We start from the raw sequence: 27,221 nt of genomic DNA on the forward strand, positions 1-27,221 counted from the left end.
ATTGTATTATGATAACTTTTTCCCAGAGAATCTTTTGATATGAGATTACTAATCAACCTTGCATCAATGCCCAATAGTTTTTACTGAGTAAGGTGAGGGCCCATGGTGTTCAAGGTGAGCTACTGGCATGGATTGGGAATTGGCTGAATGACAGAGGTAGAGAGTTGGGATAAAAGGTTCTTTTTCGGAATGGCAGCTGATGACAAGTGGGGTCCCGCAGGGTTCAGTGTTGGGGCCGCAGCTGTTCACTTTATATATTAATGATCTGGATGAAGGGACTGAGGGCATTCTGGCGAAGTTCGCCAATGATACAAAGTTAGACTGACAGGCAGGTAGTTCTGAGGAGGTGGGGAGGCTGCAGAAAGATTTAGGCAGTTTAGGAGAGTGGTCCAAGAAATGGGTGATGAAATTCAATGGGAGCAAGTGCGAGGTCTTGCACTTTGGAAAAAAGAATACAAGCATTGACTATTTTTTAAAAGGTGAGAAAATTCATAAAGCCAAAGTACAAAGGGATCTGGGAGTGCTCGTCCAAGACTCTTGAAAGTTTGATTTGCAGGTTGAGTCCATGATTAAGAAAGCAAATGTAATGTTGTCATTTACCTCAAGAGGGTTGGAATATAAAAGCAGCGACGTGCTTCTGAGACTTTATAAAGCTCTAGTTAGGCCCCATTTAGAATACTGTGTCCAGTTTTGGGCCCCACATCTCAGGAAGGAGATATTGGCACTGGAGCATGTCCAGCGGAGATTCACATGGATGATCCCTGGAATGGTAAGCCTAACATACGATGATCGGCTGAGGATCCTGGGACTGTATTCACGAGAGTTTAGAAGGTTCAGGGGAGATCTAATAGAAACTTACAAAATAATGCATGGCTTAGAAAGGGTGGACGCTGGGAAGTTGTTTCTGTTAGGTGGGGAGACCAGGACCCATGGACAGAGCCTTAGAATTAGAGGGGGTTAATTTAGAACAGAAATAAGGAGACATTTCTTCAGCCAGAGAGTGGTGGGCCTGTGGAATTCATTGCCATGGAGTGCAGTGGAGGCTGAGATGAATTTATCAAGATAGAGATTGATAAATTCTTAATCTCACAATGAATTAAGGGATATGGGGACAGTGTGGGTAAGTGGCATTGAAACGCCCATTAGCCATGTTTAAATGGCAGAGTGGACTCGATGGGCTGAATGGCTTTGCTCCTATGTCTTATGGTCTTATCTAGAATATCTTTGTTCTTAGTCAATCCCAAAAATTTATTTAAGGAAATTGTCATAAAAACATCCTATAAAGTTATGTGGCATGTGCTGAAGTACTTGCTTACGTCAATATATAAATCAATGATTCTTAGATATGAGTGCATTCGCTTCAGAATGAACACAAATAATAAAATGGGCTGAGACCGTGTAGAGCAGGACAGATTTCTTGGGGTGGCAGCAAGAGGGGAATGGGCTCTTAGCAGGCCATATCCACCAAGGTGGTTGTGGAGCAATTCATCTACCTAAATTCAGTGAGGAATGGTGTGTTAGAATTCTGCATTTATTAAGGAGACATGGCTGAATTGTAACATATTTTGGCAAAGTATAACTTTTATTGGGTTTCATGAAGGATTTCTGTCTGACAGTTTTCTCACACTATAATCCCAAACTTGGCAATTTTTTAAAATTTCAAAAATATGCTTTCTTCATAAAATGTCATCATGAACATACATAGTCACTCAAGCACTTCAATTCTGTACAATCTTTACACATGGAGAACAAACAAACCCAAGACATTTCTTACTTAGACAAGACTATATGTACATACACTTGAGGCACCAAGAGAGCCCAACAACTGGACAGACCCCAATTCTACTTCAGTAGGAAGTCCTTAGATGATGGTCTTTCCCCACTGTTCCTTGGTGACAGCTGCTCCTAGCTTTAGTACATCCCTCAGCACATAGTCCTGGATCCTGGAATGTTCCCGTGTGCAACACTTGGTTGAGGTCAACGTCTTGCTCTGGAAGATCAACAAGTTTTGAGCAGACCAAAGAGTATCTTTTACCGAGTTGATGATCTTCCAGATGCAGTCAATGTTTGTCTCGGTGGGCATCGTGGGGAAGAGACCATAAAGCACAGAGTCCTGTGTCATGGAGCTGATCAAGATGAAACTTGTCAAAAGTCATTGCATCTCTCTTTAGACTTCCTTTGCAAAGGCACATTCCAGAATATGTGTGATAATCTCTACCCCCTCTGCAGCTGCTTCAAGGGCAGCATGCGTTAGCACAGAGATTCCGAGTATACATGAAGGATCTCATAGGTAGTGTCCTTCTCACTACCAACTAAGTGATGTCTTGATGTTTTTTGGAAAGTTCTGGTGATTAGGCATTCTGCCAAATGGCTTTGATAGTCTGCTAAAGGAACAACCCAACAGAATCCACCCTCTCCTTTTCCCACAGGATCTTGAGGACGTTACATGCTAACCATTTCTTGATAGACTTGTGGTCATAGGTGTTTTTCCTTCCAAATTTCTCCACGAGGGAGAATGATATGGATCGATCCAACTATTGAGAGCGTTGCCTGGCAGTGTGGCCAGCTTCATCCTTCGTAACACTAGGGATAAGTAGAACTTCAGTATATTGTGACATTTAGTGTTTGCATACCAAGGGTCTATGTTCAACTTGATGCAGCCGTACACAAAGTGGCCATCAGGATGAGACTAGGTACATTCTTCCCTCCCTTATCCAGACCTTTGTACATGATCTCCCTCTGGACACGGTCCATCTGAAACCTCTGTATGAAGTGAAAGAGGCTCAGGTAATTGCATTAGCACAGATTTGGTGAATGGGCCATATTGCAACATGTACAACAACAGAGTACCATACATCTGATGATCAAGTTTTTAACCTCAATGGTGAGGGAGCAATGCTCCGAAAAGCCCAGTTTCTGCCTCACCTTGGCATACATTCCTTCTAAGTTTCTGCGCACGACCCAGCTTCTCCAAACAATATTCCCAGCACTTTCAGGTAATCTGTCCTGATGGCGAAGGGGATAAAGGATCCAACAGTCCAGAGAAATACCCCCAGCCTATTAAGCCTCTCCTTATAGCTCAAACCCTCCAACCCTGCCAACATTGTTGTAAATCTTTTCTGAACCCTTGCAAGTTTCATAACATCCTTCCTATAGCTGGGAGATGAGAATTGCGCACAGTATTCCAAAAGTAGCCTAACCAATGTTCTGTACAGCTACACATATGACCTCCCAACTCCTATACTCAATGCACAGACCCCGCAGATTGCTCGGATCCACTGTGTACTGACAGTGGATCCGAGCAATCAACAGCAACATCATCCATGTAAAGGGAGACTTTGACCTGCAGGCCTCTGCTACCTGGAATAGTCACCCCTCTCAGGCTCAGATCCTTCCTGATAAACTCAGCAAAGGTACTATACAAATCCTAAACACGGCAGGAGAGAGTGGGCAGCCCTGCTCGACTTGGCATCTATTCGGCAAACTTTCTGATTCCCACCCATTGATTGATGCTGTTCTTCTGGTGTTAGTGTAGAGCAGTTGGATCCAATTGCAGATTCCCTCCCCAAAGCCCATTTTGGAGCACATGGCCCACATGTGTATGAATACAATACTCCATCAAAGGCCTTCTCTGGTCTGGGCTGATGAGGCAGGTGTCCACCCCACTATCCTGCACATAGGTGATCGTATCCCTGAGGAGTGCAAGGCTCTTAGGGAACAGCCTACCATCCCCTTTAGCACCCCTCTCATCTGATGCTTGCCTGAATCTCCTATTCATTTCAACCAGAAGCACTTACCACTACCTGGTGTTAGGTTCAGCAGGTTCATGACCACAACTTCCAAAATATAAGCAGTCAATCACCTTTTTTTTTAGATTACTTACAGTGTGGAAACAGGCCTTCTGCCCAACAAGTCCACACCAACCCGCCGAAGCGTAACCCACCCATTCCCCTACATTTACCCCTTTACCTAACTCTACGGGCAATTTAGCATGGCCAATTCACCTGACGTACACATCTTTGGACTGTGGGAGGAAACCAGAGCACCCGGGGAAACCCACTCAAACACGGGGAGAATGTGCAAACTCCACACAGTCAGTCGCCTGAGTCGGGAATTGAACCCGGGTCTCTGGCGCTGTGAGGCAGCAGTGCTAACCACTGTGCCACCGTGCCGCCCACCTGTAATATATTTTCAGGTAATTTATTAAATTTGTTTAAAAAAACCACTTTAGGGACGATGCATTGTTTAATTAATCAAAGAGATTAAATATATGTCCATTAATAGATGTGAATATTTTACCAATCATAAAGCTGTTCTGCAGAATGGAGAAGCAGAGACAGTGGACCCCTATGGTTTGGAGTGTTCAAGTGATCATCCTTAATAATTCACAGTTTTTGGTGGTAACAATCTTTGTTCTTTCCTTGAACTCCTGGTCTTCTCTCATGTTGCTGATTGAATGTGATTTCTGGACACTCATCCACTAACTTCCCACCTATCCTTGTTAATTTACCTTATTGAAGGGCTGGCAACCTATGTCTAAACATCTGTCTGATCTTTTGGCAATGATCACAGGTAGCTACTCAAGATGCCTAGATAACCATTTTCTCCTTTCCTGCTTTCATCTACAGGTTGTTTTACCAACAAAAACTTCTTATTTTCCCAAACAGTACATTGATAATGGGGAACTTATGGTGCTAGGTAAATATTTGACATCAGTTCAATGGAGCGTTATGACTTTGGTGATCCTTGGGATCCTTTCTTTTCATATGCTAGAAATTTGAAAAACTAGTTAGTGCTGTCATAGCAATAAATGAAATCTCATGCTCCACAGCAAATAGTGGGAAAATTTGACTTTAAAGCGACTCCAATTCTCAATAGTATTCCAGGATATACCAGCACCCCTTGCGCCAGCACAATATCTAATAGGATATGGTATATTTGCTCAAGCAGTCCAGAGCTGCTCTCTGCAGTTCCACTCGGCCCGGGCACAGGGGAGAAAGATAAATTGACATTCACTTTGCTAACAAGGACCTGACGATCTGGGTGGTACAAAGGATCTGAGGAGGACACAACATCAGACCCTGCCAGCCTGGTCTGAGGTTGCTACTACTGTCATTGTGTTCTCCATGGCTAAGAGAAACACCTAACAGTGCAGGCAGAAGGTGAATAATCTCTGCTCAACTAAGGTAAATGCCACCAGAAATATGGTTGATTCTTAACAGGCAATATTGGTTGCCTGTTCTGAATTGCCCTTCCACTGAGTGGCTTGCTGGATGTTTTCTGGGGCAGTTAAGAATCAACCATATTTCTGAGATCCTGGAATCATGTAGACCAGACCAGCTAAGGATAACAGATTTACTTCCCGAGAGAACACTAATGAACCATATGGGTTTTAATCACAATTGATTCACTATTATTGAGACTAGCTTTACACTCAAGATTTTATAAATTGAATTTAAATTCCACCAACTGCCAGACCTTCTGAATTACTAGTACAATGACATTATCATTGTACCACTATCAATTTCTGCTACATACAGTATCACTTAGAATCCAGGATAACTTAAGCAGGTTTGTAATTAAAGTTGTTGAATATTTTAGGATCCTTTTGGGTGCAGTGAGTAATGTCCCTGCCAGATGGTCTGGGCTTGACTCCCATCTCAGGACACAATGGCCAAGGAAAATTCATTCATATCGCAGCAAAACAGTTTGATTACCCAACCAGAAAAATCCTTCTAACTCTTATTAACAGCAGTTGCTAAGAATAGGAGAGATTACTGTACTGCAATGGGATGGAAAAATGTTGGAATTTCAACCATTACTATCCATAGTTCTACAATATGACATACATGTGAAAGTTCATGTTGCCGCAGAAATTCAGAATTCCTGAGTGAACTGTAACATACTACCGTCACAGAACTACCTTTATGTTTTTATAAGATCCCATCTCAGCCTTTGAAAGTGGTAAAGTCACAACAAAACTTACTTAATGTTTGAAATATGGAGTAATGTAGATAAACAAATACAGAAAAAGCTGGAAATACCCAACAGATCATACCGCATCTGTACAGAAAGGTAGACTTAGTATTTTAGCTTGATAATCTTTTTGTCATTTATGCTTGTGACTCAAAGTTTTTAAGTAAATAAATAGCACATTTACAGAATTATCAATCGCAAAAAAAACTTCAAAAATGACACTGACTTATGAACTATTCATACTGTGACTCCAACCCTGTAAGATAAATTGTGTTGCAGTAAAAATGTTATGTTAGTGCATTTACAAGATCACAGTTTTGCAGATCAATTGGAAAACTTAGAATATTAACACGTCAACTGTAACTAAACTCTTGGCGTAAATCAATGATTCATTAATTAGTGTTTGATCATGACAACAATTTAAATGGATATTATGGATTGCACCAATTCGAGACCTATCAAAATTCTCTTCATTCTTATTAAACGTATAAAGACTATTTTCATAAATGCATACACACCTCTTATGATCTGACATTTGCAACATTACATGATAGGTGTGCCATTGGACAAGCCTTTCATCTTTTTATTGCAGAATTTTGCACTGGAGATCACACAAGCCAACCATCACATTCTCTTATCCATGAAAGAGTAGGAAGGCTCTAAATCATTCCACATTGATTAAAATTACTAACTGGATCTCCAGACAGTCTCATGTATCATTTTATCTTCCATACCCAGCAAAAACAATCTTTTATTAACTCAACCGATAAGTTTTACTAACTTCTGAATACATAGCATATCTAAAACTTCATATACAAATGTGTAATAGAGGGACTGTTATTTCAAGCAAGACACGGCCTTGCTCCTGATATACGGTCACTAAAACTATACACTTCACTGAATAGTACCAAATAGGAACTCATCAAGGGCATCCTTGTCTTTTTCTGAGATTCAAACAGAATCACATTATAGTCTGATTCTTCTTCAAAATCAATTTGACCCTCTATTGAATAAATACCGTTTTGAAAATTGTAAAAGGTAAAGCTGAAGTATTTGCAACAATCTGCAGCCAGATGTGCCAAGTGGATGATCCATCGCGGCCTCCTCCAGTGGTCCTTGGCATCACAGCTACCTTCAGCCAATTCAAGATATCAAGAAACAGTTGGACGCACTGAATACTGTGAAGGCTATGGATCTGACAACATTCTGTCAATAGTATAGTATAATATAACACAATACAATAATGATAATAGAATGTGCCACACCCCTAGTCAAGATGTTCTAAATAGTTACAACAGTGGGTATCCACCTGATAATGTGGAAAATTGTCCAGAAATGTCCTAAACTCAAAAAGCAGGACAAATTCAACCTGGCCTATTATCACCCCATCAAGTCCACTGTCAATCAACAGTAAATTGATGGAAGATGTTATCAACAGGGCTATTAAGCAGCACCTCCTCAGCAATAAACTGCTCAATGACACAGAGTTTGGATTTTGCCAGTGTCATTCAGCTCCTGACCGCAGTACAGCCTTGGTTCAAATGTGTTCAAAAGCACTCAGATCCAGAGGTGAGGTGATAGTGACAGCAAGGCTGTGTTTGACCACATGTGGCATCAAGGAACCCTAGCAAAACTGGAATCCATGGGAATCAGGGGACAAACTGTCTGCTGGTTGGAGTCATATTTGGTAAATAGGAAGATGGTTATGGTTGTTGGAGGTCAGTCATCTCAGTTCCGAGACATCTTTGCAGGGGTTCTTCAGGATAGTGTCTGAAGCCCAACCATCTTCAGCTACTTCATCAATTACCTTCTCTCCATCAAAAGGTCAGAAATGTTTGCCTATGATTACACAATGTTCAGCACCATTTATGACTCCTCAGATACAGTTCATGTTCAAATACAACAAAATCTGGACAATATCCAGACTTGGGCTGACAAGTGGCAAGTAACATTGTGCCACATAAATGCCAGGCAATAATTATTTCCAATAAGAGACAATCTAACCCCTTGACATTCAATGGTATTATCATCACTGAATCCCCCATTATAAACATTCTGGAGTTACTATTGACCAGAAACTGAACTTGCTGTATAAACACAGTGGCTAAAAAAAGTCAAAGGCTAGGAATACTGCAATGAGTAACTCATGTTTTGACTCCCCAAAGCAAGGCACAAGTCAGGAGTGTGATGGAATACTCCCACTTGCCTGGTTGGGCGCAATTCCAATGACACTCAAGAATCTTGTCACCGTCTAGGACAAAGCAGCTCACTGATTGGCACCGAATCCACAAACATCACTCCCTTCACCACCTGACTCTCAGTACTAGCCGCATATATTATTTATAAGAGGCACTGCTTACATTCAGTAAAGATCCATTGTCAGCATCTTCCAAACCCATGACCACTTCTATCTAGGAAGATGAAGGCAGCACATACATGGGAACACCATTACCTTTAAGCTCCCCTCCAACCTCTCATCAATCTGACTAGGAAATAAATTGCCTTTCCTTCACTTGCTGGTTCAAAGTCCTGAAATTCCCTCCCGAACAGCATTGTGGGTCAAGCTACAGCAAATGGACTGCAGCAGTTCATGAAGGCAACTCACTACAACCTTCTCAAAGGCAACTAAGAATGGGCAATAAATGCCAGCTAGCTAGGAATACCCATATGTCACAAATGAATAAAATAAATCCTTGCCTGTAGTACATTTTTTGTTTAAAAAAGAACACCAAAAACATGAAAGTTCCAAAGGAGTTTAATATTTTGCTAGGTAATAGAATCCTAATACACCATTGTGATAAGCTACCTGTTAGTAATTTCGTTAAAAATTCAGTATGTAGCACCCTTGGAACTCTGAAGGAGTTACTGAACAGGCTCATTATCTGTTTACTAACAGTCTAATCTCATTTCATAGACATACAATCACTAACGTAGAAAGCAAGAAATGTACATTTATTATCACACCCTGCATTACAGTTTGGCTGTAAGGTGAAAAATGTAATACTGTTCTTCTTTGATATTATTTTTTAAATTGATAATTCCCTAATTGGAGATATAATTTGTATTTGACAAAAATAAACAAGTTGTTTCTGAATGTACAGAAACATAGGACTCAGGATTGGTAAAATAATGTGTTTTGATTTGTATCAGAGAGAATGGGAAAGATTGTTTGGGAAACATTTAACTGACCACTAACAAAATTTATCAGCCCAACAACACTGCTGAGGTTGTACACAAGAGAAACTCTCAAGTCTGGTGTTTCCAAATTTGAATTTTAGATAATTTTAAAAAAATAAAAAGTCAAGCATAATCTAGCCAGTTACCTTTGAGAAAATTGTACGTATTTTCTTTAAGACAAAACAAAGAAGCTGAATTTGGTAATGCTTGGAAGCATACAGTAAAGTTTGATTCCTGTTTTAAAGATATAATGCAGAAAGTGCTTGGAGAAACTTAGCAATTTTTGGTCTGGAGGTGGCGAGGCCCATTACCTCGTTACAGTGTTAAACCTCTTATGGGTTTCACTGCCACACCTCCTGAAAATTTATTAATATTAAATAAAGATTAGTTTAAAACAAATTTTAAAAAAGATATAATGTAAATGGGAGACCTTATCCTTGAGGTATTATCACTAGATTGTTAATTCAGAAACTCAGCTAATGTTCTGGCGCAAAAACAGAAATTGCTGGAAAGCTCAGCAGATCTGGTGGTATCTATGGAGAGAAATCAGAATTAACATTTCGGATCAAGTGACTCTTCCTCAGAACTCCTGAGGAAGAGCAATTTCTCTTTTTGTTTCTGACTGACAGCATCTGCAGTTCTTTCAGTTTTTATTTAATATTCTGGAGACCTGATTTCAAATCCTGTCACAACGCATGGTAGAATTTGAATTCAGTTTAAAAAATCTGGAATTAAGAATCTACTGTGACCCATTGTCAATTGTCGGGAAAACCCCATCTGGCTCACCACTGTCCTTCAGGGAAGGAGATCTGCTATCCTCAACTGGTCTAGCCTACATGTGACTCCTGATCCACAGCAATATAGTTGAGCCTCAATTAGGGATGGGCAATGAATACTCATCTAGCTAGTGACACACTCATCCTGTCAATGAATAATAAAAACGAAACACTTTGTAAAATAAAACTGGACTGTAAAATTTCTCCAGGCCTTCTATGTCAGACAGAATGGTAATTAATGAATGCCCACTTAGAGTAAAAGAGAAATGATAGGGAAAATATGACACAGCATCAAACAGGAATTTGAATAACTCATCTGAGGCATAGTTTGATGGAATATATCAAGTGAAAGTGTGTATGAAATTAATTAATTAATTAACCTCTTTCTCTTGGAGATGTTTGTGCCCTTACCCAATAAGCTTTCTTTTAAAAGAACTTTCAAAAGCTGATTGGGGGCAGATGTTCACAGGTAAAGGGACAGCTGGAAAATGGGAAGCCTTCAGAAATGAGATAATGAGAGTCCAAAGACAGTATATTCCAGTTAGTGTGAAAGGAAAGGCTGGTATGTGTAGGGAATGTTGGATGACTAAAGATATTGAGGGTTTTATTAAGAAAAAGAAGAAAGCATATGTCAGGTATAGACAAGATAGATCAAGTGAATCCTTAGAAGAGTATAAAGGCTGTAGGAATATACTTAAGAGGGAAATCAGGAGGGCAAAAAGGAGACATGAGCTTTGGCAAATAGAATTAAGGAGAATCCAAAGGGTTTTTACAAATAAATTAAGGACAAAATGGTAACCAGGGAGAGAACAGGGCCCCTCAAAGATCAGCAAGGCGGCCTTTGTGTGGAACTGCCAGAGATGGTGGAGATACTAAACAAGCATTTTGCATCAGTGTTTACTGTGGAGAAGGACATGGAAGATATAGAATGTAAGGAAATAGATGGTGACATCTTGAAAAATGTCTATATTACAGAGGAGGAAGTGCTGGATGTCTTGAAACATATAAAAGTGGATAAATCTTCAGGACCTGATCAGGTGTACCTAGAACTCTGTGAGAAGCTAGGAAAGTGATTGCTGGGCCCCTTGCTGAGATATTTGTATCATCGATAGTCACAGGTGAAGAGTCAGATGACTGGAGGTTGGCTAACATGGTGCCACTGTTTAAGAAGGGTGGGAAGGACAAGCCAGGGAACTATAGACCAGTAAGCCTGACGACAGTGTGGGGCAAGTTGTTGGAGGGAATCCTGAGGGATAGGATGTACATGTATTTGGAGAAAGTGAGGACTGCAGATGCTGGAGATCAGAGCTGAAAATGTGTTGCTGGAAAAGCGCAGCAGGTCAGGCAGCATCCAAGGAGCAGGAGAATCGACGTTTCGGGCATGAGCTCTTCTTCAGGAATGAGGAGAGTGTGCCAAGCAGGCTAAGATAAAAGGTAGGGAGGAGGGACTTGGGGGAGGGGCGTTGGAAATGCGATAGGTGCATTTCCAATGCCCCTCCCCCAAGTTGCTCCTCCCTACCTTTTATCTTAACCTGCTTGGCACACTCTCCTCATTCCTGAAGAAGAGCTCATGCCCGAAACGCGATTCTCCTGCTCCTTGGATGCTGCCTGACCTGCTGCGCTTTTCCAGCAACATATTTTCAGTACATGTATTTGGAAAGGTAAGGACTGATTAGGGATAGTCAACATGGCTTTATGCGTGGGAAATCATGTCTCACAAACTTGATTGAGTTTTTTTGAAGTAACAAAGAGGATTGATGAGGGCAGAGTGGTGGACGTGATTTATATGACTTCAGTAAGGCAATCACCTAGGTTCCTCATGGGAGACTGGTTAGCAAGGTTAGATCTCATGGAATACAGGGAGAACTAGCTATTTGGATACAGAACTGGCTCAAAGATAGGAGACAGAGGGTGGTGGTGGAGCGTTGTTTTTCAGACTGGAGGCCTGTGACCAGTGGAGAGCCACAAGGATTGGTGCTGGGTCCACTACTTTTCATCAGTTATATAAATGATTTGGATGTGAGCATAAGAGTTATCTTTAGTAAGTTTGCAGATGACACCAAAATTGGAGGTTCCGTGGACAGCAAAGAAGGTTACCTCAGATTACAACGGGATCTTTATCAGATGTGCCAATGGCCTGAGAAGTGGCAGATGGAGTTTAATTTAAATAAATGCGAGGTGCTGCATTTTGGGAAAGCAAATCTTAGCAGGAGCTATACATTTAATGGTAAGGTCCGAGGGAGTGTTGCTGAACAAAGACATCTTGGAGTGCAGGTTCATAGCTCCTTGAAAGTAGAGTCACAAGCAAATAGGATCGTGAAGAAGACATTTGGTATGCCTTCCTTTATTTGTCAGAGTATTGAGTACAGGAGTTGGGATATTGCGGCTGTACAGGACATTGGTTAGGCCACTTTCAGAATATTGCATGCGTCCTGGTCCCCATCCTATCTGAAAGATGTTGTGAAACCTGAAAGAGTTCAGAAAAAATTTACAAGGATATTGCCAGGATTGGAGGATTTGAGCTCTAGGGAAAGGTTAAATAGGCTGGGGCTGTTTTCCCTGGAGGGTCGGAGGCTGATGGATGACCTTATAGAGGTTTATAAAATCATGAAGGGCATGAATAGGATAAATCGACAAAGTCTCTTCCCTGGGGTGGGGGGGTCCAGCATTAGAGGGCATAGGATTCGGGTGAGAGGGGAAAGATATAAAAGAGACCTAAGGGGAAACGTTTTCACACAGAGCATGGTACGTACATAGAATGAGCTGCCAGAAGAAGTGGTGGAGGCTGGTACAATTGCAATATTTAAAAGGCATCTGGATGGGTATATGAATAGGAAGGGTTTGGAGGGATATGGGCCCGTTGCTGGCAGGTGGGACTAAATTGGGTTGGGATATCTGGTTGGCATGGACAAGTTGGACCGAAGGATCTGTTTCCGTGTTGTACATCTCTCTGACTCTATGACTGTAGAACTGAATTGTATGGTTTGGCGGCCATCTGAAATATCGGAACAAAGTAGAGAAGATACACACATACCCCCCTCCCTCTAACCTTTGATCTTTTAATAAGCTCACCTGAAAGTCACGAATATGTATTGGGATACTGGGGTAAGCATTCAGAAGTGATTGATACATCTGAATTAACTGACATGAGGGAATACATGGTGATATGCACTAAAGAATGGGTCTTATATATATATCATTGTCCTGAAGAGTAAGGAAACACATTTTAAATGATAAGACACTGATACATGATCCATCAAGTAACTTTAAAACAATCAAAATTATATTTACGAATGAGGATTAAAAAAAATGAATTTTGGGTTGGGACATTTTAGGGCTGGGAGAGGAATACATAAGAATTCACAAGGTGGGTAGAGGTGAAGGAAAAGCTGGAGAATCTGTTGCTGTACTTGAATGATCCGTAACCAGCTAAAGATGAACCAACGTCTTCAAAGGGTGATGGTACAGTTTCATAGAATGTGGGAGAACTGAAGGGGAAGGCTAATAACTTGATACAAGGAAAGAGGGAATCAATAAAAAGGGGGAAACCAATAGGAAGATGTTTGGCCTATTTGGAATCCTACCCTCTGCTTCCAACCCACAAGACAAGCATGATAGCAAGTTAATAATTCCACTGTATTTTGTGTAAATATCTCCACACCCTTAGGCTATCTTTCAACACACCATCTCCCTTTTGTCTCTAAACCAGATCAATCCTAGATAGATCTATTAGCTTTACATTAAGTTATCTGCAATATATAATCAAGAAATTTGGGAACCAAACTAGTACCTGAGAAATAAATAGTTTATTGAAAAATTAATTGTGAGAAGTCAAAAGGAGATTTCTTTTTCAAAGTTGGGGTGGGACAGTTGGAAATTGGGGTGCCCTTTAAATCTTGTTATCTTAGTATTCTATTTTGGTATTCCCTGTGTGCCATGAGACTTCATTTAACTGAATTAAAGCAGTAACATACCTTTTACCAGTGTAAACAAAAGAAGTACCGGGTGCTGCACATTCCTAATATGAGTGCAGTCTTCTCCAAAATAAGAAGGATTTGTTCTTAGGATGAATGAAAATTGTCCTTCAAATGGAAGTGGGCAAGGGGCCAATGGTCATCTGACATTATGGGTTGCTGTCATTGACCAAAAGGATTCAACAATTGATTGACATATTTTTCAGTTTCCAGAAATAGGATATTCATGTTCTCAGGTGCATAAATTGGTACTCATGGGAGTGGAGGGGGTGAAGAGGCTCTTTATTGGGCAGTCCTCAGAGACCTGTCTTCTCCAGATGGGAGATGGACCAGATCAGGAGAAGGAAAACCCAGAGAAAACTTCTCTAACACTTCAACTAGGGAGCAGAATGCTGCCTCCATAACTTCAATAAGACTGACATACTCTGCAGAATCAGCCTGTTTGTTCTCTGGTATTGGTGAATCATCCCTCAATTGTCAATTGTAGACTGTTTGTTGTTTAATTAACTAAAGTTTCATATCTGGACTGTTGCTTATAGAGTCATATAACACAAAAACAGACTCTTTGGTCCAATTCTTCCATCCTAACCAGGTTTCCTAAACTGAACTCATTCCATTTGCCTACATGTGTCCCATATCCCTCTAAACATTTCCTGTCCACATGCCTGTCCAAATGTCTTCTAAATTATGTAATTGTACTCTCCTCCACCACCTCCTCTGGCATTTTGTTCCATTTATGCACCATGCTTTGTGTAAAAAAGTTGCCGTTCAGGTCCCTTTTAATTCTTTCCTCCCTCACCTTAAACCTATGCCCTCCAGTTTTAGACTCCCCTCCCCTAGGGGAAAAGACCTTGACTATTCACCTTTTTTTTATGTTGACACTCCTGTTTATTTTGTTTTGTTTTTTTAGCAGTGCCCTTCACAAAACAACTCCTGTTTTTTTTCTTCTTTTTCTCCCATGATGTGTGTGTGCAGGTGTGAGACACAATTCACCTTATTTATACTTGTCATGATTTCATAAACCTTTATAAGGTCATCCAGCCTCCTATGCTCTGGGTCCAAAGTCCCATCCTATCCAGCCTCTCTCTATAACTCTAACCAGTCCTGGCAACATCCTTGGAAGTCCTCTCTGTACCCTTTCCAGTTTAATAACATATTTCCTACAGCAGGGTGACCAGAATTGCATACAGTACTCCAAAAGTGGCCTTACAATGTCTTGTATAGCTGCAACATGACTTTTTTTTTAATTTCAAAAATATACTTTATTCATAAAATAATTTGATGGTCTGTACAGTTGGACATGCCATACATATGTAAACATTCCATTTCTTTGCATACCGAAACAGAGTAATCATTCCTATTTACAGGTCTGGATGATTACATTTTTAGCTGAGGCGTCAGCAGAGCCCAAATGACTGCGTGGGCCCCCTGTTCTTCTTTAGGCAGGCAGATGCTACACGGTGGTCTTTCCCCACCGCGCCTTGGCGGCAGTTGCCCCAAGCTTCAGCGCGTCCCTCAACACGTAGTCCTCGACCTTGGAATGTGCCAGTCTGCAACACTCAGTCGGGGTCAACTCCTTCAGCTGGAAGATCAACAAGTTTCGGACCGCCCAGAGAGCATCCTTCACCGAGTTGATGATCCTCCAGGCACAGTTGATGTACGTCTCGGTGTGCGTCCCGGGGAACAGGCCGTAGAGCACGGAGTCCCACGTCATGGTGCTGCTCCGGACGAACCTCGACAAACACCGCTGCATTCCTCTCCAGACTTCTTCTGCGCAGGCACATTCCAGAAGGACGTGTGTGACAGTCTCGTTCCCCCCCCTTGCAGCCGCTTCGAGGGCAGCGTGCGGTGCGGCTGAGAGTTCGGGCGTGCATAAAGGATCTCACAGGCAGAGCCCTTCACACCACCAGCCAAGCCATGTCTTGGTGCTTGTTGGAAAGTTCTGGCAATGAGGCATTCTGCCAAATGGCTTTGACAGTCTGCTCAGGGAACCGCTCGATAAGATCTGCCCTCTCTTTTTCCCGAAGGGTCTCAAGGACACTATGTGCTAACCACTTCCTGATGGACAAAGGTGTTTTTCTTCATAAACTTCTCCACGAAGGACAGGTGATACGGAATAGTCCAACAACATGACATCCAACTCCTATACCCAATGCTCTGACCAATGAAGGCAAGCGTGTCAAATGCCTGCTTCACCACTGTATCTACCTGTGATACCACTTTCAAGGAACTGTGTACCTGCACTGCTATGTCTCTCTGTTCGACAACTATCCGGGCTCTACCATTAACTGTGTAAGTCCTGCCCTAGTTTGTCTTAGAAAAACTCAACTGTCAGAAAATTGTTACCCATTGTCGACTGCCTATTTTAGTCAAATTTGGTCACAAGTCCCCAAAATCAGCAATACTATTTGTTAAGCTTAATTTTATGACCAAAAATCTGTAACATATTTTACAACTTCCTCCAATTATTATTTTTGAAATTAATTGAATTCCACCTCCGTCGGATGGGTGGAAACCGTGCTTTAAAAACTGGTGGAATTAAGGACTTTTAATTTTGAACGTCAACCAATGCAGACCTGCAAAATAAAGATAGTGTCTCTTTAATAGAGAAATGCACGTATGAAGAAATAATGGTAGGTGACCTCATATGAATTAGGTTTATTTAGTATATCTATCTCCATGTTAGTAAAGTATTAAATAATGAATTCTAAATTTGTTACTACAGTAGAATAGTTTTGATGAGGGTATGTTAGTGAGTGAGTGGTTTTAGTGAGGCAATGTTGTATGTTGTGTGAGTGGTCCTCCCTCAGCAGTGGCACTGAGTGGAGCTGTCTACATTATGACGCTGCTGATAGTCAGGCTGTTGCTGGTTGCCTGGCCGGAGACGCCATTGCTGTTTGAAAAGCGAAAGCTGCGAAAGGCTGAAGGAGAAGTGCCATCCTCAAACAGGGCGGCTTCACTCCGCCGTTCTGGAGTTTTTTTTAACCTTTCCTGACAGGATTGAATAGGGTTAATTTCACTCAGACTAGAGGAGGAGGGGGAGGGGAAGCGCGGAGGTCGGTGGGTTTCCCCAGAGCGCTCGGTCGTTGCCTTCCTGCCCTGCCCTGCCCTGCCCTCTCCTCCGGTTTTGGTTTGAGTTCGGTTGCAGTGAGCGTGTGTTGGCGGATCATGGCGTGTGGGGCCACACTGAAACGAAGCGTCGAGTTTGACGCGCTGCTCAGCCCTCAGTCTCAGTCCCCGAAGCGGAGGCGGTGTATGCCTTTAACAGGCCCCGGCACTGGGACACCATCGCCCCAGAAGTACCTGAAGACCGAGCCGGCGGCCTTCGGCGGAGAGAGTTCCTCAGCCCATCGACTCACACCAGGTAAAATAACCAGCGGCGGAGCAATGGCAAAGCTAGACAATAGCAATGAAAGTGACGATTATTTTTGGTGTTAAAGGTGCAGCTTCCTGGGGAATTCGCTTAGTCTTTGTTTCGCAATCTGCTTTATTGCTGTTGGACCTTTGGCAGCTCCACAACTAGAAGCTTGATAGGTTACCACCGTCAAACAGGCCCAATTTTGCACACTGTAAAGCTGGAAGTCGTTTTTTTTCAACAGCCATCCGCTCAAAACGGCTGCCATTTTTTTTGAAGCAGGAGGAGGGGTACTCGGCTGCTGTTAAATCTACTTCGGTGAATATTATCTTCTAATATTAATATTTTAATACTCTACAACCTGCCAGTTATTTTGTTTGGGAGAGGGAAAATCTCACCGAGGTCTCCCGAAAACCATGAAGGATTAATTGGCGGAAGTCTTATTCCTTGTATTAAGGCTCGACTTTCGGATGTAACTTCGCATAATGTGTAAACGCAATTCTAATCCTACTCTTAATTGCTACTTCGATTATTTTTGCATTTCCAATCAAGTCTTTATCTTCTTCTGTATTAGAGTGCATTTGTCCAGCGTTTTCAAGTATTAGCCGTCTCAAATCAAGACGATCGTTCAGAATTGAAATTGAAATCGTTTCCTGGCAATCTGCTGTTTTTACTAAACAAATTATGCTCAGTGTTAGTTACATATCTAATGTAATGGAGACTTAAATGCAATCTATTTAAATTAATTTATAAAATGTGTGGGAGGGTAGACTGGTAGCATTTATTTTTGGTGAGCTATCTTTAGATACATTGGTTTTTGAACAAAGATTTTGAAATCAAAATTTCTATTGCATTAATGGAATTAAACATTTTAATCACTGGTACGTTTGGTTTATTGTTTTGAAAATGATATTTTATATTTTGAGAAGTGGATGTTTTATAAGCTAAAATCTGCAGTGGGCTGGACAATACACTCACTGACTAATGTTAGATTTCTGTACTGTTAAATGTGTTTCACATGTTTGCAAAGTAAACTAAAGGCAATTTACTTTTTATGAACACAGAATCTAAAGTGACAGTGCCAAGCTTAGTGGTTGTGCTTATATTGATTAGCTGCAAGATGCTGTGCTGCAGGGCATTTTGCCTTTAGTTTAAATCTGCAACAAGCTCTCCTGATCTAATATGTACTGAAATCTGTGACTGTCTCATGCTGCAAAATTGAGAGAAGTGAATGTGAACCACTAATAGGCCATTTAGCTGATCGCATCATTTTTTTAGTAGGCATAGCTGTCATCTTCCCACACCTCAAATAGGTGGTCAGTCAGTTCAGAGTGATCTTTATAGTTGGGGTGGAGAGGAGTATGTGAGGATTTAGCTTTAATGGAGCTGAACGTTTACTCTGACTGAATTGACTCTGCTTGATGCTGATACGAGTTATCTACAACAAAATTAATGTTTCTTAGAACTGGTAACCCTTCATAAACATTGTTTTTGTGATCTGTTCTGGAAAGAACGTAATTTGGATATTTTGCAAATATCACTTGAGAATCCGTGCATGCCAGTGCATTAAATGTTAATTGCATCACATTCATATATCAATTGGCATTTAGATATTTTTGAATCAGAGGTCATTCTCTTTACAATCTAATTTTACCAGAGTCAAATAAACCAAGTTTTTAAACATATGAAGTTTTGAGGCCTGTAAAGCCTACAGCTTCAACAGTGCTTAAAGCTTGACACCATCCAGGACACAGCAGCCTGTCTGGCACCTCTTCCAATGCTTACAATCAACAGATGCACTGTAGAAATTCACCAAAGCTCCTTCGGTAAAACTTTACAAACCTGTGAGCACTATCATATAAAACAGGAGTAGCAGATAGTTGGGGACGTCATCTACGTGTTCCCCTCCAAGCCACTCCCCATCCTGAGTTGGAAATCTATCACCATTTCTTCAGTGTTGGGTCAAAATTCTGGAACTCTCTCTAATGGCATTTTGGGTGGACCTACAGTGCACAGACTACAGTGGTTCAAGAAGGCAACATACCATTACCTTGAGCAACTAGAGCTGGGTGTCTTTGGCTGGGACAGCATTTATTGCCTAATAGTGAATTTTTAAAAAATGTAATTGCTATTGCTTGCAGTTGAGATTGGAAGAAGCATTGGTGGTTCTGATTTGGCAGAGGGGTGGAACAGAAGCTTCAACAATCCCATAAACCTGTCCTATCGCACTTTATTCCATCTCGCAGGTTAAGATGTTTTCTATGCTTTAATGCAGATTTATGTCATGAAGTATTATTGGTGATGGATTTGTATGTGAAGATTATTTTGGGTTTCAAATATTCATTTGAAGAAACAGCTTTTAAAATTCCATTGTTTCAGTGTTACTTATCATGGAAACTTTTGCTCCATTTGTTTCCTTTTGGCACAGTTACATTTTTTGACTTCAGAGGGTCAAGTACCTGGTTTGAGAAGTGTGTGTATATATACAGTTTTCAAGATCACAATGCCTACCTAGTAACTTCATAGTTTCATCTTTCAAAATTAAAATCCCCATGCTGGTGGAAAAATCAGATCTTATAAAGATAGGCGAAGATGGTGATGTAGTGGTAATATCACTGGACCAGTAAATCCAGACCCTTAGGCTAAATTTATTGAGACTTCGGTTTGAATTCTGCTATGACAGATGAAATTTGAATTCGATAATGAGGTGGAATTAAATTGCCTAATGGCGTGACTGCTTAATTGTCATAAATCATGAATGAGATGGATTTTTAATCTTTTTAGGGAAGGAAGTCTGCTATTTTTACTTGGTCTTACCAATATGTGAACCCAAACCTCCAGCAATGTGGATGACTGTTACTGCCCTCTGGCAAATAAATGCTGACGTTGCCAGTGATGTCCGGGGGCAGTGGGGTAAAATGCTATATCAGTGACTTGCAGTATCAAACTGACTAAAATTATTTTCTTCTAATTATTAGACATGATCATTATAGGCTTATGAAGCACCATGCTGTACTGGCTTTCAGTTTTCATCCATTCAGAAATTCAGTAGCACAGCAAGAGGCCGTTTGGTGCATCATGTGTACTGCAGGAAAGAGCCATCTAATTTAATCCTATTTCAGCACTTAATTTGTATGATATGGTACTTCACGTGTATGTACAAGCATTTTCAATTGAGGTGATTTATATCTCCACTGTGTTGCTATTATAAAAATCTTCAAGAAGAGAATATGGAAAATTAAAGTTCATGGTAACAGCAGCGTGGACAGTAATGTATTATGCATAAACAGGTCCTTTGTCTGTCTGTCTGTCTGTCATTGTGAGCACTGGCCTTTTACAGTTGTCTTCAATGACTTAGATGAGGGAAGTGAGTGTAAATCTTTGAAGATGACAAAGGAAAATATGTTGTGGAGAAGATAGAATGATATAAGTTGAATGAGTACCATAAACCTGGCAGAGTATAATGAAAGGAAAATGTGAAATTTTGGCAACAAAAATTTAAAAAGTCCAGTATTACTTAAAAGGAGAATGATTGATTGCAGAATTTAGTTGCAAAAGGATTCAGTTCAGGGTGCATCATTCTCAAAATTGGTATGCATGTATATCACACAATCAAGAAGGCTAATGGGATGTATTCCTTAGAATTGAATAAAAGTAAGGATGCTTTGTTTTGTTTGCACTGGGCATTGAGATCGGATCTCAAGTTGTCTCTGTAGTTTTGGTCTCCTTATTTACAGAAGGATGCAAATGCATTGGTGTCAGTTCAGAGGAGGTTTACTGGATTGGTAGCTCGAATGTGTGGGCAGACTGATTTCTTCCACTGGCACGAAGAAGAATAAGAGATGACTTGATTTGAAGTATAATATTAATAATCTTCTCGTAGCACAGTGGTAGTGTCCCTACCTCTGAGCTAAAGAGTTAAAGTCCCACCTGCATTGGAGATGCATGAAAACATGTCTAAGCAGCTTTATTAAAATAACTGTAAAATCAAAAATAGCTTTGACGAGGCTATTCCTGTTGTGAATAGGTCCAGAACTAGGAGGGAATCATGTTTTAAAAAAGTTGCATTTTTAAGATTCCAGATGATGAGAAATTCTTAAGAGGATCTCTCCACTTTACAAGGTGCTGGAAATGGCATTTTGATTTCCTTGTCTACGTCTGCCTTAAATATTCAACGTTTATTGGTAGATTGTTCTAAATTCTCATCAATTAGTCATGATCTTATTGACACTGCTCTGCCATTCAATGTGCTGAATTTCAACTTCTAATTCATGCATTTGTATTACTGAGTTGAAAACTCATTTGAAATTCTTGAACAAACCAATATGGAACAATTCTAACAGGAGTTTAATTCATTTGAAACACCAGCATGAATAATAATGCCAGCTATAGGGCTCCTGTGCAAAGTGGTGGTGTTCTTAACTCTGAACCAAGAGTCCTGGGTTCATATCTCTCCTACTCCAGAGGCAGCATTTCATCTCTGAACAGGTTGAGAAAATATCTCCATTTCCATGTGTTGCCCCTAAAGAAGAGTGCTGAGATAATCTCTCTGAAACTTTATATTGTTTTGAAGAAAATCTGCTAATGGTTCAAAAAGATTTAAATGGATAGAAATTGGGGAGTAAAAGATCCTAGATTTTCTTTGCATAAAAAAACTACTCTTTGTAAATTAAATGTTATATTGGGAAAATATCCTTATGCTAATTATTTGGGAGTGTTTCTTCTCTCCATCTTGTATTAGCCATTTTGGATGAGTAAATTAATTTGGAAAGGATATATTATGGTGGTCTTTTTGAGGTCCATTAAGCTCCCTTCAGCTTGCAGGATGCTGATGACTTTCCTGCTTAAACATTGTTACTAGGTATTTGTCCTGAGTGGTTGGTTCAATTTGTGAAATTTTTGTCTAACTTCTGGGGATGCTCTCCGTTGTGATACAAATTGCCTTGTGTGCTCTGATCAGGTGAAGCCATGTTGCTCAGCAACATTTATGAGGCATTTGGATGGGTATATGAATAGGAAGGATTTGGAGGGATATGGGCCGGGTGCTGATAGATGGGACTAGATTGGGTTGGGATATCTGGTTGGGTTGGACTGATGTTGTACATCTCTGACTCTGTTTCAATGAAAGTTTGCACCTTTTTAATATCAGTATGGCGGAAGGCTTAGTCTGGCCACCTCTCTCTGTGAACTAAGTATTTGTTTAGAGGATATATACTGTGTGGTAGAGATAAATGTGGAACTTGCCTATTTCCATTTTAAAAAATAATGTAATGTTTGCGCATAGTAGGTAAATGTAGATCTGAACCTTCTTTAAAAAAGAACTAAAAGATTGCAACCAGTTTCATTTCAAAATTTTAGAATGAATGATTTTGATTAATTTGAAGTTTATTGTGCACTCCTTCAGGTTTTTCTCTTTTGGTTCTTAGTACTTTTTATTTTCTACTCCACTTGTTCAGAAATGTTATCATACATCTGGAGCCTGGGCCTTAAACCTGGACCTTCTCGTCCAGAGTTAGGGACACTACCAATGCACCTCAAGCGCCGTTACAAATTTTGAGTCTATTGTTTTAACCATTTGGCCCACAGCTACAGCCCATTAGTTCTTAGTATTATATATTCAAATAATTTTGGAACAAGGATAGACCAATCAACTTTTTGAGCTTGTTCCGCCATTTAATTAGGTTGTGACCAGGTTCTCCTGTCTCCGTTTGTTTTTGCTCTCTTCACAAGAAATTTAATGGTCTGAAGTCCGATATTTAAATTACCATCATATCCAAATTTCAGATTTTTGTAATGTTGCTTGTAATTTCAATGGTAAGTTTTTTTTAAAGTTTGTAGATAAAATTTATTTATCTACAGTATCAAAACGCTTTTACATCATTTTGGTTTGGATCAATTCTTGGTATTCTAAAATAGAGAATACAACTCATTGTGAACTGTCCTCTCTTAATACAACACTTTCAACCCTAGTGTAATTTTGTTGAATTTACACTGTATTCCTAGTTATACAGCATGGAAACAGATGCTTTGGTCCAAGTTTCTCTCAAACTAAACAAGTCCCACTCTGTGCGAGTTTCTTAGGAGTGTGTCTTGGATCCAACCAACTTTAGCTGCTTCGTAAATGATCTTCCCTCCATTGTAAGGTCAGAAGTTGGGATGATTGTGCAATTAACGTTCAGCATCATTTGTAACTCTTAAAATGCTGAAGCAGTCCATATTCAAATTGAATAAGATCTGGATAATAGCTGGAAATGTGTTGCTGGAAAAGCGCAGCAGGTCAGGCAGCATCCAAGGAACAGGAGAATCGACGTTTCGGGCATAAGCCCTTCTTCAGGAAAGGGCATAAGGCCTGAAGAAGGGCCTGAAGAAGGGCTTATGCCCGAAACGTCGATTCTCCTGTTCCCTGGATGCTGCCTGACCTGCTGCGCTTTTCCAGCAACACATTTCCAGCTCTGATCTCCAGCATCTGCAGACCTCACTTTCTCCTCAAAGATCTGGATAATATACAGGCTTGGACATTTATGCCACACAAATGCTAGGCATTGACCATCTCTAATAAGACACTCCTCCCAAAATTAATAGCCTTTGCAGTTTTGGGCACCAGATCCCAAACTATATTCCAGATGTGGCTCTGTTAGGACAAAGGATAACTTCCATTTATTTTTGAATTTCAATTTTCTCATTGATGACCAAGATCCCTTTTGGCCTGTTCTGATTTCTGTTGCCATAGTTGAGCTTTGGTTTTTGTTTGCTTGCACACCTGAATACTTTTGTTACTCTGCTCCTAATCTTTTGCCTTCAGAATTTTAGTCAGTCGTGGAGCCCATGTGGTGAACTATCTATTGTAGTTTTGAACACTTACCTAGAAACACCGAACAAGAGTAGGCTATTGAGCCAGAAAAGCCAATTGGTTCATTGAACATGATCATAGCTGTTTAAGCACTACAGTATCTTATCCACATATCCCCATAACCCCTTACCCCACTGGTAACCCACAAGGTTTCAATTTCCACTTTGAATATACTTAAATACTAAATTTTCACAACTCCCTGGAGTTTCAAAAGATTCACCACCCTCTGAGTAAAGAAACATGTCACCTCAGTCCTAAGTGGCCAATTCTCCTCAAGGTCAGGCCAAAAGCAACATTTTGCTTTCATTTACCCTGTCATCTCTTTTTTTTTTCTTTACATATTATGTAAGCTTTAATGAGATCATCTGTCAACTCCAGAGAATATAGACTCAGTTTACCCAGTCTTTATTCATTGGATAATTTTGCCATTCCAGAAACAACTCACTGATTTTCATTGTGCTGCCTCTGTGGCAATAATATCCTGACCGAGATCAGGCCAAAATTGTATATAGTAGTCCAGATGTAGACTAGGAGGTCAAGCAGCATCAGGAGAGCCAATGTTTCTGGCAGGACCCTTCATCAGGACTGAAGGGTCCTGCCTGAAATGTCAACTGTCTTGCTATTCTGATGCTGTTTGATCTGCTGTGCTTTATTTTTTCAGCTCCACGTTCTATTGACTCTGACTTTGCAGCATCTGCAGTCTTCGCTATCTCCAGGTGCAATCTAATCAAACTCCTATATAATTGAAACAAGACTTTTCTACTCCTGTACTCAAATCCTCACTTGATTAAAGGTTAGCATTCCATTAGCCTTTATTATTGTTGCTGCACCTGTGTTTTAGCCTTCAGTGCATAATTAAGGGCACCCAAGTCCCATTGCACATCTACACTTTCCAATCTCTCTCCAATTAAGATCTGTTCTGCCTACCAAAGTGTGTAACCTTAACTTTTCTACATTATATTTCACCTGCCATGTTTTTGCCTAATTACTAAGCCTGAGCAAATCCTCGTGAAGCCATTTTCTATCTTTCAATCAAACTTTGAAATATTACATTTGGTCCCATGTCCAAATCATTGATTATATATTGTAAACAGTAGCAACCAAGTACTAATCCTTGCAGTACCCCATTAGTAATTGTGTGCCAATGTGAGAATGACCCATTTATTCCTTACTGTTTTTTTTTGTCTTTTAGTCAATCTTTGGTTGTCTCCTATCCCATGTGCTTTAATCTTGCTAATTACTTCTTGTGGGGGGAGGGGAGGAGAGGGGAGGGGTGTTCTTATTAAAGCCTTCTGAAAATTAAAATTTAATACTTTCTTAGACTTTCCTTTTGTCATTTTTGTTACAAATCTCCTCAAACAACTTTATGAAACGTTTTTCCATTGGCAAATCCATGCTGTCTAAGTATCCATTTGTCATGTCCTTATGATTATAATAGGGAAAATGCCATAATCTGATTTAAGGCTGATGGGTCGATAGTTATGTCTGTATTTTACATATCATTAATCATTTTGTAAATAGTGGGGTGACATTTGCAAGCATTCAACTGGAAAGAATCATTCCAGAAATTAATCACCTTCCAAAATTGCACTGACTGTATAGTCACCATCTTTTTAAGGCTCTGGTCCTGTGGACTTGGCAACTTTCAGTTTCTTAAATATTTCAGTACAACCTCCTTACTAATACTAACTTCATTCAATTCCTAGTCCTAGAATCCTCTTATAGGAAGGATGTTGTGGAACTTGTAAATCTTTTCTGAACCCTTTCAAGGATGGTGTCGTGCTTGGAAGATTTGAGCTATTGGGATAGGCTGCGGCTGTTTTTCCTAGAGCGTTGGAGGCTGGGTATGGATGGAGTAAGTAGACAACATCTTTCCCTTGGATGGGCAAGTTCACAGTTAGAAGGCAGAGATTTAAGGTGAGAAGGGATAGATATAAAAGGGACTTCGGGCAACTTTTCATGCAGAGGATGGTGTGTGTATGGATTGAGCTGCTAGAGGAAGTGATGGAAGCTGGTACAATTATAACATTTTTAAATGACATCTGGTTGTAAGGAAAGTTTTTTTTTAGAGGCTTATGGGCCAAGTGCTGTTAGTTTGTCTATGGCTCTTCAATAACTTTGTTTCTAATTTATTTGAATTTCCAAATGTGCAATTAAACACTTTCTTCAATGAAAGTAAAAACCTGATCTAAAAACTTAAAGTGAAAGACCCAGTCTAGATTCTGATGAATGAATGTCACATGATACATGCTGCCAATTGGAGAATGCACTCTTACACTTTCGACTCACTCCTCATCAGTTACTGATCCAATTTGCAAGGTTGCCTGCAGTCTTATGTGCATTATTTTCTTAAATCTAATTTGTGAAATATTATCATGTATTCTGTATTGACAACATCAATAAGCAATCTCAATATTACTTCGTTACTAATACATGATTTGCTTTTCAGAACTTAATGGTAGCTATTTGATTATCTACTTATCCAGATCCTTGGTTATTCTATCTCTGCTTAGTGTCTTTTACACAATTTGTTACACTTGTGGTCCTGTAGTTGCCTAACTTTTTTCAGTCACTTTTCAAATTTATAGTGTTATGGATCAGACTAAACCTCCTAAAAATATATTTAGAAGATAACGTAGACTTTTTTTTCCTGATTTTTAAAGGCAACTGCCAGGGGTTACATTCCAGATGCAATTTGCTTGGTCAAGCTACCAATCTTGGAAGCAAAACACACTTATTTCGTTTGCATTAACTATAGTATATGAATAATGAAATTGGAATAACTTAATTCTCTTGGAAATCTTTACAGAATAAAAGATTATTTAACTACTAACCAGTCACTGTTCCATAGAAATTCCACAAAAGCACCCTTGTCACACCACCTTTTCAAAAAAAGAGCCATAAATATACAAAGATGGTTTTTAAAAATGAAACCTTTAATCTTCTGCTATAAGTACATTATTATTCATTGCATTAGGTGCAAGTTCGTTTGAGTCCTTTCAGTCTGTTTTTCCCGCCACCGAATGCCTCCATCATCATCAAAGTCACAGTTGCACATCAGCAACTTCGTTTATTATCCTGGCACATGTATAATTTTCAAACTGTCGCCTCCT

General features: G+C 40.1%; 1 protein-coding gene across 1 annotated transcript in view; it reads left to right on the forward strand.

Moving 5' to 3' along the window:
• Positions 1–16,757: 16,757 nt before the first annotated feature.
• Positions 16,758–27,221, forward strand: part of akirin1 (akirin 1) — a 36,126-nt gene continuing 25,662 nt past the window's right edge. Inside the window, exon 1 of the mRNA XM_043717812.1 lies at positions 16,758–17,267. Within this exon, the coding sequence (XP_043573747.1) occupies positions 17,072–17,267 (196 nt within the window). The 5' untranslated portion in view covers positions 16,758–17,071. The remainder of the gene's footprint in view (positions 17,268–27,221) is intronic.

Source organism: Chiloscyllium plagiosum, chromosome 27 (genome assembly GCF_004010195.1).
Source record: "Chiloscyllium plagiosum isolate BGI_BamShark_2017 chromosome 27, ASM401019v2, whole genome shotgun sequence".
NCBI lineage: Eukaryota > Metazoa > Chordata > Chondrichthyes > Orectolobiformes > Hemiscylliidae > Chiloscyllium > Chiloscyllium plagiosum.